Source organism: Halyomorpha halys, unplaced genomic scaffold, assembly GCF_000696795.3.
Source record: "Halyomorpha halys isolate HHAL.00 unplaced genomic scaffold, Hhal_1.1 Scaffold574.1, whole genome shotgun sequence".
Classification (NCBI taxonomy): domain Eukaryota; kingdom Metazoa; phylum Arthropoda; class Insecta; order Hemiptera; family Pentatomidae; genus Halyomorpha; species Halyomorpha halys.
This window is the reverse complement of record NW_027104908.1, coordinates 232970-247646: the sequence shown is the minus strand read 5'-3', so window position 1 is coordinate 247646 and position 14677 is coordinate 232970. Positions and strand designations below refer to the sequence as shown.

General features: G+C 35.1%; 1 protein-coding gene across 2 annotated transcripts in view; it reads right to left on the bottom strand.

Moving 5' to 3' along the window:
* Nucleotides 1-2189: 2189 nt before the first annotated feature.
* Nucleotides 2190-14677, bottom strand: part of LOC106684365 (UDP-glycosyltransferase UGT5) — a 21472-nt gene continuing 8984 nt past the window's right edge. Inside the window, exons 1-7 of one of the 2 annotated variants that reach the window (XM_014426407.2) lie at nt 13609-13697; nt 11947-12191; nt 11644-11877; nt 10623-10978; nt 5237-5465; nt 4341-4560; nt 2190-2595 (exon numbers count right to left, since the gene is read on the bottom strand). In XM_014426407.2, the coding sequence (XP_014281893.1) occupies nt 2316-2595; nt 4341-4560; nt 5237-5465; nt 10623-10978; nt 11644-11877; nt 11947-12178 (1551 nt within the window). In that variant the 5' untranslated portion in view covers nt 12179-12191; nt 13609-13697 and the 3' untranslated portion in view covers nt 2190-2315. Of the gene's footprint in view, nt 2596-4340; nt 4561-5236; nt 5466-10622; nt 10979-11643; nt 11878-11946; nt 12192-13608; nt 13698-14677 lie in introns of those variants that run through there. The other variant, XM_024363683.2, reaches the window with a different exon arrangement.

Here is a 14677-nt window from a genome sequence, read left to right as displayed (position 1 = left end):
GGAGGAGTATAGTCTCATACAAAAGACACCTCTAACTATATACAATATTATAAATTTAAAAAAATTATCATCTTAACATTTTGAAAAAATAAAATAAACCAGACAATATCAGATTTGGTTAGCATCATCAATAAGTTTTTTAATAAGCTAAGAGTGTTCAAATACATTTTAGAAAACAATAACTTTTTTTTTATTCATTTAATGTAATCTACATCTGTACAATAAGTAAATATGCAGAATGTTTCATTGACACTTGAAAATCTTGGGAAGGAACAACCAATTGGCGGCACAACAAGCATTAATTTAAATTAGAAGGTTTCGTGGCCATCTTCTTTTCAGACGCCTCGGAGGATTATCAGGGATTGTCAAGGATGAGGGATTAAGAACTAATAGCTTAGGAGTTAAATTGACATCTATCTGTTTTGGGCCAACTTTGCAACGAATGGGATGTAAAGGTCTTTGTGAATTAGTCTATTTGTAACGTAATATGGAGGATCAAGGATTTTACATAGGATTGTGGATTGGAGGAATTTGATAGTTTGGTAGAGCCCCACTTTAGAAGTTTAGAGTGTTTGTCAAGTAGATGTTGTAGCAACCGAAATCTACGAGCAGTTTCTTATCGTTTCAGTCTTGTATGTGGATTCCATGTAAGTCTCTTGTCAACATGAAGTCCTAAATCTTCAATCTATTCAACAGGCGTCAGTGGAGTATTTAGAAAGGATACCTTAGGACAGAAGGGTAGAGGATTATGACGGAGATTAAAGGTGATCTGGTAGGATTTGTCAGGATTTATTTTGATTCTCCAGTTTTCACACCATCCTTCAATGGATGTTATTTGCGTCTGTAGTAGTTGTGATACATTAGTAGGGTCGTTGTTTGCAGGCAGTGTGACATCAGGGTATGTTGTTAGGACTGTGTTAAGGCGGGTTGGGTTGTACATTCCGTACATTCCGCGCTCCAATGTGGAAGTTATGATATCAACCACTTGATGACACTGTTGTATGGTAGAATGGCATGTTATAAATCCAAATCGGTGGACAGGAATAACATGATATGAATCAAGGATTGGATAGAGGCGTTTTAATCAGAGGAGAAAAAAAGGAAGGGAAACTAGAAAATTCAACTTTTCTGTCTTTAGTTAGCTGGAGAATTCAAAGACAACGATTTTTCATGCTGCAGTTCCCAAATCCAAGAAATAATTGATGAGCTCAATGCAAAATTCGAGAAAATTAAGTCCCATAAATAGTAAACTGCTTCATAATAATCCTGTTGGAGCCACATTGGAATACCAACTAATTGACCTACAACTTGCTGATATGATTACGCTTGCTGATACTGCAACTTGCTGATACGATTCTAATGAACCGAAAACAACACGTTCATCAAATGTCATCAGTGGTGGGAAGCACTTACCTATGTGAACATATGTTTTCGTCGATGAGTTTACAAAAAACAAAAAATTGAAATAAACTTTCTGACGTTTCTTTACTTTATCTCATGAGGTTGTATACAACAGAACTAGATGTGGATATTCGTTCGTCAGCGGACATATCTGGTCGACCACAATGTTCACACTAAATATATATTTTGATTGCCATTGCAATCTTTGCATCGATTGATAAATGATAAAAATATTTTGTCTAAATGTTCGCTTATTTATGTGTAACAAATACTTGGCTAATATTAATAAATATTACGAATTTTTGTTTTATTATTGGCTTTACCTTACACACTAATCTTATTAATACTTTAAAGTTTAACATAACTAGAATATTGGACTGAGAAAAAAGAACAGTGCCTCAATCGCTCAACTCCTTCGTTTCTTCAGATGAAGAAACAAAATAAGAGACAATACCCTGACTCACTATAGACTTCATGATATCGTGATGGTTAATGGTAAAATCAAGGCAGCAATATAATCATTATAAAAATAACAACTTACCATTGCATTGTATGAATTTGAAATAAAATTAAACGTTGATGCATATTTTCGCTTTTTTTTTTAAGTATAAGTAAAGTATTTGTAAAATAGGATAACCCATAAAAGTATGGATTCAAAAAGCATGGCAAATAAATAAATACACTATTTTATTAATTTATAGTTTTTTTTAAACTTTGTTGCCTTTCTTTTTTTTTTAATTATTTCATTTATTTATTTCAATATCACATTAAAAAAAAAAAACTTGGAATTTAAAGTTGCAAAATTAGAACATAACATTCGTGTTTATTTTATAACATAATTTTATAATACATTAGAATGAAATCGCTCATGTTTGGTGAAGAGTTCATCGATTAATCGTTTTGTTTATAAGCAATCAGCTTCTTTTCTCTTTTACGGGAGTAGATTTCCCTTTCAAAATTCCGATGATAATTGTAATTGATTTCCACGCTATAAAAATAACTGCTAAGAACACACTTAATAATAATAATATAACATCTATGAGGTTCAGTTGGATGTATGACATGCTGAGAGCTTTCGGTTTAAGAACATTCGGGTACTTGATGACGTGCTCTATCCAGAACACCGCTTCGTCTACAGGTTCCACAGGCCTGTCACGAAAGATTTTAGACATTCTTATTATTTCCTCTTTGTACCTAAACAAATTTTAATGACATAGAATTTTATTTTTTCTATCAAATCAATGAGTAGTTTTCTATTAATATGCAATTAATAAAAGGAATAGAGAAATATGCATCTTTAATTTAGAACATGAGTTAGCTTACTCCATTTTTAATAGGGTTAAAATAAATAGTAAATAATACTTCAAGTAAATTTAAAGTAATATCATAATGGTACAAACATGTAAAATGAGCTTTTCAAGGATTTTGCCCATGATCGGTGAGATAGGAGCCCCATGGTGAGATAGGACGGTATGAGGATAGGTATTCTGGCAGCTTTTGGGGTTTGGGTATCATTTTAACTATAGAAAATTTCCATGGGTCAGGAAAATGTATGGAATGAAGTACGGCGTTATATATGTAGGAATAAAAGGAATAATATATATAAAGAATAGGATAGCTTTCCGAGGAAGAAGTTTTAGGATGTGGGATGTTATTCGGTCGTGTCCAGGAGCTTAGCGGGTAGGCAATCTTTAAATGATATTGATGGATGAAATGCTAAATCCACCTAAGTGGGAGGGTCATTTGGAGGGGAATATGTAGTTCAATTGCGTGAATTGGACTAAGAATATGAAGATGTGGAATAAAGGTTTTAGGGAATTGTTGTCCGAATGTTTTTCTGCATCAGTTCTGATTCAGTTTTGGGATTCGGTGAGAAGTGGGTGGTTAAAATCTTTTAAATGCAAGTTTTTTGGTGGGCCTGCATAATGATTTGTCAGTAGGTGTAAGGTTTTCTGTAATGTTAATTAAATTGTGAATTTTGTATTTTCTTATTTGTTTTTTTAGTTTGTTAGTCAATTTGGTGTAATACGTTTTGTCAATTGGATATCTGGTCCTATGTATAAGATAAGTTCTTATATAGTTTTCAATAGGTTCGTCAAATTTCTTCAGGTGAATGTTTAAGTCCAGTTTGGTTTCATTTCACATTTAAATTGGTCCCAGTCGATTTTACCTGTTATTAATGAAAGAACGGAGGGCTTAGGTACAAGGGTTGAATGTAAAAATAGAAGAACTGGACTATGAAATCTGATGAAAAGTCATTCAGGCATTCACCAATGGCTTGGGAGGAGGGAATCTGGGAGGTGATAAATATGTCAAGGATATTCGGTCGTTTTTTTAGGGATGTTGTCCAACAAGGAGGATTTCTGGGCGAGAGAATAGCATAGGTATTGGAGGTGGAAACTCGGGATAGGATGTTACCACAGGAGTTGATTGTTCGAGACCCCCATCGTTGATGTTTAGCAAGATATATTTAATTAATCTCTTATAAAATACTTTTTTCACTGGTATGATTTTTATTACTCTTTATTAATAAAATACGCCAACATAAAGCACTGAATTTTTGAAATAACTGTAAATAGCTGACAGATTAATGTTTCGCGGATTTACTTAATTCACCTTAATAAGGAATTTTAATTGACTATAAATTATACCTGAATGATTATTTTTATTTTGATTTACGAGAACGAGAGACTTATTTTAAAGTTAAATTAGATGTATATTGACTGGATTCATTCTTTTTTCAAGAAAACCTTTTGTTTATAATTTGTATACGTTCAGTAAAGAAGTGTTGACTGATTTTCATCAACCAGTATCGGGAGATTTACAATGTTAAGAGTATTTAAATTATAAAAACAATGATTATTTTGGTCACTAGAATGAATAAATAATTGTAATTTAATAAAAACGCATGCATTTAAAAATATTAACATTTTGCTTACGTTTTGTTCGAAAGTACTTCCTTCACCATTCTTGATACATTATCATAGTTTATCTCGCTAAGCCTCAGCGTTTTTCCTATTCCTGCTTCTTCCACGAACCGGAAATTCTTGGGCTGGTCGGCGAAAAAGGGTATGCCTATCACAGGAACACCGAAATGCACGGCTTCCACAAGGCTGAGGTAGCCTCCGTGGGTAATGAAGAGAACAGTGTTATTGTGTGCTGGAAATGAGTGTTTAAATAAGTAAGGTTGTTAAAAGAATAATTATATATTTTCTTATACGAAGTAAATATTATTTGATGTAGCAAAGTGACCCAGCGAAACTGAGAGAGTCGTATGTCAGATCTTAATACCTCTGTAAATATATTTTAATGAGATTATTTTCTTTTGATTAATACATTTCAAACAAGCATAGCATCCATCTTATTGAGTGAAATTTTATTTCCTACAGCCCAGTATGCTTCAGCTTTATTTACCCTATTCTTTTCTGAAACTCTGAAACTATGTCCACCGTTGCCCCATATATGTGAATATATGATTGGTGGTCATTTCACCATCTCCTCACAGGACGCAGTCGGAAGACTCAATCACTCCTATTCTGTTCAGGTTGTGTCGTAGACAGTCATGTCCAATGGCCCACCTGAAGCATGCCACTGACACCGTTATTTCTTGTTTGGCCACCTTGAGGCTCAGTCTGAAGCTTTCATTGACATAGTACACAACACCTGATGCCTAAAATTAACTACCATGTATAACTAAATAACTGATTAATATGCAATTCGTTGTTTTATTTATTTTTGATAATGATGAAAAGGATTACTAACAATCGCAAAAACTAAAATATTTTTAATTTAAGAAATTACTTTGAAAAATAGTTTAATGATATAATTGAAGTACCCAATATGTCTTGTTGTGGATACCATTTCTCCAAATGTACATTTTTTGGAAGTTTTCCCTCAAAAGTTGGAGTCTCCCACTTCATGAGGACTTTTTGAGGCACCTCTTCAAAGACCTTCATAAATGCGTCGACAAGTTTCCTATTGGCAGGATCTGAGACATTTAGGTTTGATCCAAGGGAGAGGTAAACGACACCGTCAGGTGCATCATCCATAAATGTTTGGATTCTCTAAAATAACAAAAATTGTTAATTAGAAATGTTTACATAAATATATTTTTATTTGTATATAAATCATATAGGCTGGTCATTTACTATAGCTAAACATATTTGGTGGTTTAAAGTGTGTTATTGATTATAGGCTCTCAGGGATGAAAATGAAATACTGATTGATTTGGAATTGAATAAAACAATTATTTTGTCCCTTCTCCTGTTATGTGTGCCAAACAGGGTACAACAGCATTGCGGAAGTGCACTAGGATTACGAATGCTATAATTTTATTATATAACTTTTTTTTGTTTATTTATTTGCAGACTTTATTTACAATTATTTGAGGGGAGGTTTACCATTGAATTATAAAGAGATACTATTTTATTTGCACCTAGGTGCAGTCCATTACTCAGGTTTGCGGCTTTAGGATGGGGCTGCACCTTATCCATCCGTCTGATAGATCCAGCCCTCCTGGTCCACATTTTCCTGGTTGCCTGCACCTACTTCTTCGCTTCTTCTTGTACTATTGGTGGCTAGCTGATTCCGGCTAGTTAAGCCCTTCCCAACATAAAATGATCCAAGAGCTTGGAAAATGGGCAGAGCCATCAACTACACTGCCTCATGCGACACCATTCTGTAGGTCTTCGGGGACCTCAGCAGAAACAATCTTTGTATGATGGATAGTTTCCTCTTATAATTGTAGGTAGGGTTCTGGCTTCCCGCAGAGGATCCGTCCCTCAGAATATCCACGCCTTTGTAAATCATCATCGTGGTCTAGGACCGAACCCTGTAGGCATGCTCTTTAAATTATTTCCTTAACATCCTAGTATTTACCCCTAATTCTAAGTTGAATAATCAAGATATAGATGTATTTGAAAGAAAAAGATCCTGAGGAGAAGATCTCGTGCCTCCCTCGATAGTGGTTCGTTTTGCCCGCCAAACAGTTTGTTACGAGACGCTACGATTAAGAAAAGTCAAAAGAGACTTCATCACGAGGAACCTCGGCAGGGTTGGAGATGACCCCTGCCAGCCGCCATCTTTACTGGCAGGCGAGGCAGAAGAAGGCCGCCAGCAAAGTCAAGTATATCTGGTTCGCTAGGTTCATTGCCTACGGGAAGATGGACAGCCAGCAATTATAATAAACAAATCTGAATATATCAAAGCCATCCAAAGGATGTGGTTAGATATATGATTATGATGGTGATTATTCCATTTTTCTTCCGTAAGAATCGTTATTTCCTTTTTTTATTTTCATTTTATAAAGAGAATTGTGTTATTGTTTTTATTTTCATTTTTCAAATATTTTGCTTATTTAACATTTTATCGTTTTTATCCTAGATGTTATGTGTTTTTTTTTTCTTATAATATAGAGACCCATATTATTATTTCTATCTCCTATATATCCTCAATTTTGTCATATTTTCTACACAATATGCTTACATATACATTTTATTTATTTTTCCTTGCAAGGAGTACACTGCGTTATTTATCACCTTATTAAGAGATTTCTATTTTATTCTTAACGTTTATATTCCCATAAGCATATCTTATTCTATAAGCAACTTATCTTTCTCTTTATTATATATTATTATTTATTCTTCATTGAATTTCAAGATCTATATTTTTATAATTTTCATTTCTGTATTTATGGTGAGACGATTCTCCATTAGTTTATTCCTTATTCCATGTTATTCAAATAGAAAAACAGTAAATGTACCCTCTTCCTTGATGTTAATTCATATGTCCTTTTCAACACACTCCCAATTCTCCTTCTTTACTCCAATAATAAAATTCATCCACTCCTTACTATGTCACATTCTCTCCTTTAGTCCTACATGACCAATATTCTAACTTCCTGCCATTAAATTTCCCTACAATTTTCCCACTCCCTTGCCTATACCAAAGAAAATTAGTTGGCGAAACCTTGATTCCTTAACTATAGAAACCACTGGCTCTCTATCTCGATGAACTTTCCCGCTCCTTAGAACCTAATTCACTTTTATTCATTGAGGATTTGGTCGAATGTATATTCTCGAATCTCCTTAAATTCCTCAGACAACATGCTCCTCTTAAAACCGTACCTTCAACCGCGCTCCGGACGGCAGATACTGTCAGAAGAGGCTTCAGACGCTCTAAGAATTTTAGAGCATTGTACCACCTTCAAGTCCCTCCGAAACCTTACCCAATGATCCTTACGCCGCGCCAAAAAGCAGTACTTTTACAACAATCCTATCCCAAGCACCTGATCCTTAATCCGAATGGAAAATCCTTAGGGACGTCTCCATTGTAAGCTCCAAATCCTGTCCATATTGTTCAATCAAACCGGACGAGCTTAATTCTTTCTTTGATGCTGCCCCTCCTTCAACAACCTTACACAACTCTTCCTCTTTTCACATTCCTGAAATCCGATTTTATCTTAATAACTTTTATTTCTTAAATGTTCCCCAGATGACTTAATCTCAGAAGTCCTCTAGTCCAGAATTAACGATTACGGCCCAGACCGTATCCCAGTAAAGATCATCAAACTTTGTCTCCCCACCACTCTTCCTGCCTTTCTGCACATTTATAAGTTCTCCTTTAAAAATTCCATTTTCCCCAAAGCCTAGAAGAAAGACCTGATCCGACCATTGAACGAAGTACCTTCTCATTATGGCCAATATCCATTTTGTCCAATCTAGTCAAGCTACTAGAAAGATTAGCCCACTCCTAACTTAATATTTTTCTCGAACAAAAAGCTCTCCTTAATCCTTTCCGGTTTTCGCTCTCAACATTCCACACAATTCGCTTTATTGAAAATTCCCGAGACCTCCAATCCGCTATAGGCAATCATCAAATATCAATTTCAGTTCTTTTTCGAAAGCATTTGACTCTGTTAACCATAAGGTCCTCCGCAGTAAACTTCATAATCTTTCCATGTCAAATTGTGTCCTTAAGTAGATCCTCTCCTTCCAGTCTTATCGTTCCCAACAGTCAAAATCCCGAACAAATCTCCTTCCTCGCCCCCTTTTCTGCCAAGAGGTGTTTCTCAAGGGTCCTCACATTCAGCAACCCTTTTTTGCATTTATATTAACGATCTTCCTGATTCCATTCACCACGCACAATACCATATATGTGCAGGCGGTCTTTAAATTTATCTATCCTATCATTCCAAGATGCTTGAGGCCATCCAAACGGTAGAACAATATATTGATAGTATTAACACAAAGGTGTGGACCTGAATGCTTAAAAAACTCTTATTGGTCATTCTTATTGGTTCCGATTGCCTCCTTCATTCCCTCCCTTACTATCCCCTGTTCTTCCTTAACAACCTTTCATTCCTTAAACCTTAAAAATCCTTTCAGCTCTTTTTAAACTAACTATTCCATGGATGTGAGATAAAATTCAGGTAATAGGTATTCAGTAGGTACTGCAAAATGTCATTTCTTACCTAATGTAACTGTTTCTATCCCAACAGCATTGAACTTGTGCAGAAAAGCAGGTTGGTATTCCTGAATGAAATAAGACTCAGATATCATAGCGTCAAACTTCTCATCTGAGGTTATCAGTTTTTGCACTGCTGTACATTCCATTCTATCCTCCAATAAAAAATCTTGGAGTCACCTTCAACCAACATCTCTCCTGGAATAATCATATTTCCCAAATCACACGAAAATCCATAACTGTACTTTTCCAGTTCCTAAGATTTCGTCATTCCGTTCCTCAGAACACCCGTCAGCTCCTAGTATCCTCTCTCGTCTTTCCCAACTTCGACTACGGTTCCTTGGTCTATCTGCAGGTCTAGAGTTGAGACTGAAGAGACTCATGAATCGTTTTGTAAAATTTATTTTTGGGTTTCCAAGGTGCTCTTAAGTCTCCCGGTGGTGTACTGATTTGAAGTAGCTCTATCTAACCTCCCGAAGGCAATACCTCCTTGGTATTTTCCTATTCTTATACAAACACTTGTTGATTATCATCCACTTCAACGTAAGGGGTACTATTTTTGGGGAGTCCAGCATCTAGATCTGTTGCCACTTACAGCAATGGGAAGGTCCTATATATCTCATGGTGGACACAGCTCGGTATATTGTGGGTATTCTGAAGAGCATCTTACCATGCTTTCTTCAGCACTATTCTGGGATAGACCTTCCCTGGGGTAGGTATGATCAATATAAAGTTTCGCAGCGTGGTTCCTTATGCACTTCCTCAACAATGAACTAGTGTGGTTAAACTATGATTCCTCTTCTATTGGGATCATATCTTGCCTTTCTCGGTCATCCTTTATTTCTTCCAGTTGACTAGAAAATGCTTTCTAGTTCACTGACCAGTTCACAAAGCCCTATTCAACTGCTAAGGAACCACCTTTCTACTCCACCATACTAAAGGCAATGTGGCCGGAGCTTTTTCTGACTCTAGGGCCCGGTGCGTAATACCTTTCGCCATAGGAGCATTAACGAGTTTCTCATCTCTCTAACTCATTGCTGTAACAAATGTGGCACCAAAGGGCTCGTTCATGACAACAAGTTGGCGAGTTGTTGCCATGCTCTTCTCTCAACAGTCTATCTCTGGCGTCTTTGCGAACAGAATCCTAGGCCATGTTCCATTAATCGGTATCGTAACAGACTATCACTTTTCTGTTTTTAAATACAACAGCCTCCATATCAGCTATATTATTTTCAACGTTAATGTTTACATTGGCCTGTTGAGGCAGAATGTGTGCTGAAACCAGGATGAAGGCAACTTTGCTCCACCTCATATAACAGGCCACTTGGTCTGAAGTGGTGAATTGCTTCAGTTCCAACACATCGAGGGCTGGTTTAACTACTACTATCGCCGCTCTAGGCTCCTCTCACCACTAGTCAGCGCTACCAGTCTACATTGTGCCAAATCGAGTGACCATTTTTTCTCCCGAATTCACATAAGTTTTACGTTGAACAGAAAAGTAGTTTAAAATGCTTGACTAATAAATTTAAATTTTATTAGACTGATGATAACTCTGTAAAACTGGCAAGAAAATTTATGAAGAAGTTAAACATATTAGGTTAAGTATTTAGCATACTTAATTAGTATGCATAATAAGCAATTAGCATTAAGATATAAATCATATAATTTAAAACATTAGGTGTAGAAGATGGAGAGAACCTTATTAAGTCGATTCTATTGTGAATTTACTCATAGAAAATCATGAAAGTACACGATACCTTGGGTAGAGGTTTTCTAGGTGTGATAGTAACACCACCAATATCTTTTCTATGCGGTGGCTTAGGGACGGGGTATCCCACGACATTGTTGTAGTTCACCAAGATGAGACTTCTGTTAGACAACAATTGCATGAAAGGAGGTCTGCTCTCGTGGCCTGTGTAGTTAAAGTACTTTTCAACAATCCCTTCCATTTGGTTCATGTAGTAGTATCCTCCGATTTTTGATATTGCATATATGTATGTATTGTACACTCTCTCCCAGAAGTTCATATTTTGGGTTAGCACAGCTTTGAAGTCCACTTGATATGATGGATTATCTGGCAGCCCAGCCAACTCATTCACCCATCCGAAGTCACCTTTAATTAGAATAAAATGCACAGTTAGGACACATTATGTTAAGAATTGACGTACTTACTACATAGTTAAACTGGTTTTACCTGACTATGCCACGAGGAGGTTACTGTGTCAAAATATGTTCGTTTTTAGGTATGCAATGATTTATTGAGCAAATAGCATACCGATTGTCAAATGCAGAGCCTCAAAGGTGCAATAACTTAAAACATTCATATTGGAAGAAGATAGTTGACCGTATGAAGTAGATTGAAGCAAGGTAGTCTGGTAGTGGTCAATAAAGGCATTGAAATAGTAAAATAAAATAAAAAGAATTCTTTTACTATTTTGAAGCCTTTATTGACCACCACCCGCACAACCTTTCTACAATTTAAAAACATTTAAGTTAATTAAGTTCCAATTACATCACCGTTAGTAAAAAATGTAGTAAAACGTGCCCAATTGTTAAAATTTGTGAAATATGTCCTACATATCCAGTTGTCAGATAAGTTGGTACCACTAAATATTTTTTTAAATAAATCAGACACAAGTATTGAGTACTTAAATTACATGTGTATTTTAATATGGTACATTAATTCTTTCAGCTCTTTTTAAACTAACTGTTCCATGGATGTGAGATAAAATTCAGGTAATAGGTATTCAGTAGGTACTGCAAAATGTCATTTCTTACCTAAAGTAACTGTTTCTATCCCAACAGCATTGAACTTGTGTAGAAAAGCAGATTGGTATTCCTGAATGAAATAAGACTCAGATATCATAGCGTCAAACTTCTCATCTGAGGTTATCAGCTTCTGCACTGTTGTACATTCCAGAATAAATGGTGTAAACATAAAAGTGAATTCGTAACCTAGTCGTATATCGTCAAGAGCTGAAGTGTCAATAAAATCCTCGATTTTCATAGAAGCTGTAACCAAAACAAACCATAAAAGAGTTATATATGTTTACTAATTTAGTTTAAATTATTTTATCATACAATGTAAGTCTGGCAATTCGTCAGATATATCAATCTGTACGATTCCGGGTGGAACAGTTCCTTTGTAGGGGTATCCCGTGTAGTAGACCACTTCGTGTCCCCTCCTTCCCAATGCTTCCAAGACCGGCCTGAAGACATAGTGGTGCGATTTAACCCCTAAAGGGTAAAATGCCAAGATCCTTGCAGCTTCCGTATAGGCCACCAACAACATAGAGAGTATCCACAACTTCATCGCTTCTTGTATTCTGGAAGTTTCAGAAATGTGCAATGAGTTTTTAATTAAATACGATGTAGTCAGGTACATAAATATTGAGTACATGTACCAATTGATCCTCTGGATCTACATTTATCGAAGTTGGATTAACGTGACACTCACCATGGCTCCCATGGCGAAACACATGGGCTGGACCCTACGTTCTGACAAGACTTAAGACCACCGGATCTTAGCCTAAAGCGTTTTTGAGGAAAAAGGTAACGCTACAACAGCTAAGAAGAGCTTTGTGATTCGAACGGTGGACTGGAAAACTTTTTCTAGCGGTTCGGAACGTTGTGGGTTCGATTCACACCTGGTGCAGTTAATATTTATTTTTCAGTGGTCCTGAAAAATGAATCTGGATAGTTCCACCTTTGATAGTACGCGGCGGCAACTCAGATAGCAATTAGGGGATGACAAAACGGACCAGTAGGCCCACTTACCGAATTTCTTTCACCAAATACCAATACCAATAAGAATAGGCTCTCTTGTGTGTGAAATTTTCTGGCTAAAACGATTTTTTTTTTAAACCTTGCAGTCTATTAGTTCTGATGCATGAGTTGTAGTGAGTATCTATGAGGTCTAACAAGGGAACAGTGAGATAACAGAATTTTTAAGGGCGACCAAGTGCTATCAAAACAGGGCGTTCGTGCATTGTCTAAAAAGTTCTGGGTTTCTCGTGGCACGGATACCCGAATGTAACCGAGAGCCTGAGATGACTCGTATTCGGTATTTAGGACATTAGTTAGAGATAAGAATAAAGAGTCACTAAATGAGTGTTGATTTTTAATCTTATCTTTCCTCCATTGCTGGCGAGAATAATCTTCGCTTTGACCAAGCATTTTAACTAACACAGACCTGACGAGGATTAAGTTACCTGTCGAATAATATACTAGACAAAAGGATCAACTGAAACAAACTAATTTTAAGCTCTACCCATTTTTATACTTGATTAGAATTCATTAATACTAATATTCGTTAATTATGAATATTTTACGATCAAACCAACGCCTTACTAAATGTGAGTAGTTCTACTATGGAAGGGTTTAAGAGTTAATTTGTTGAGCCGACACTAAATATAACTGAATAAAAAAAAAACCTGATAGGGGCAGATAAGATGAGCAAAGAGTTTGCAGGTAAGAAAATTATCCGAAAGGATCTGCATCTCGAAACCTTAAAAAATTACGACACCGTAATACATACGAGTTCTATGCAATTGATTTGCTTTCACAGCCATCAGAAAAAGTGATTGTTTTATTTATTTTTTGTTCATTTTCATAATTATACTGGAATTTCTAAAACATTAACATCAAATTAATAATATAAATAGAATTATAGAATTAATATGTTTTAAGAATTCCAAGAAAGTATCAAAAATTGTGCTCTTTTAATTAATTTTACTTATTTACCTGTTTCAAGGAAGCGAATCCTAAATTTATCTTAGATTCCAACTGTTGAAGTTACATGAAGGTCAAGAATTGCTGAATGATAGCTTGTTCCCACTTATATAGGCCCAGCCTACAATCTTGTTGACTTTATTGACGAAAGATTGCGTATTTAAATAAACAAAAAAAATTAATAGTTTTTGTTTTATTTATATGTATTAAATATATAGTTTAAATTTTCAAGGGAAATAGATCATTGATTTGATGCTAAACTTTTTGAATATGAATTGCACAATTTGTTCCAACAGCAGGGCAATAGTATGTCATGGTATAACTTTGGAACTAACTCCAATTCTTCTAAATAGAACACACTTTAAGTTCTTGCGTTAATTTTTCTAGTATTGGCTGATATTCTCAATATTTTTGAAGATTTCTGTTTATTGCTTTCTGTAGATTATTCTTCGTGTTAGGGAGCTTTTTATCTATTTAATAACTTGAATGATAATTTATTTGTTATTAACATTTTAAAATAATCAGATTATTTTTTACAAAAGTTTAGTTAGATTTATGATAAAGCTGTAGGACAGGGTATGATTCTAACTTTGTCGATCATAATTTCATGTTTATTTTTTCGTACAATCTAATTTTAAGGTAAATAATTTGAATAAAAGGAACCATTGTCTGGGTGCGGCCATGATAACTCAAGCAGTAAATAAAGTATTTAATTTGAGCTTACGCTTCTCGCCACTTTGCAGGGCTTCTGCAAGGCATACAAAATTAAGGAAAGCGAAAGAATTACTTTAGGTGGGCTTATAAAATAATAAAAATAAAAAGTAACTGGATAGTTTAATTTATGTTTCTAGATATTTCATTACTTCTACTCCAACAATACCAAACATTACTTGTGCACCAGATTAGGATTATTTTATTAATAAATTCTGGTACTTTAATACAGAATTATCTTAATCTGTTTTATAAAATAATAGAAATTCCAATTTTTAATTACTAAATTTTTTTTTTTTTAATAATTTATTTATTGATATTTACAACTGTATACACATATATACAACAAGTAAATTTGCTGTAGGTGACA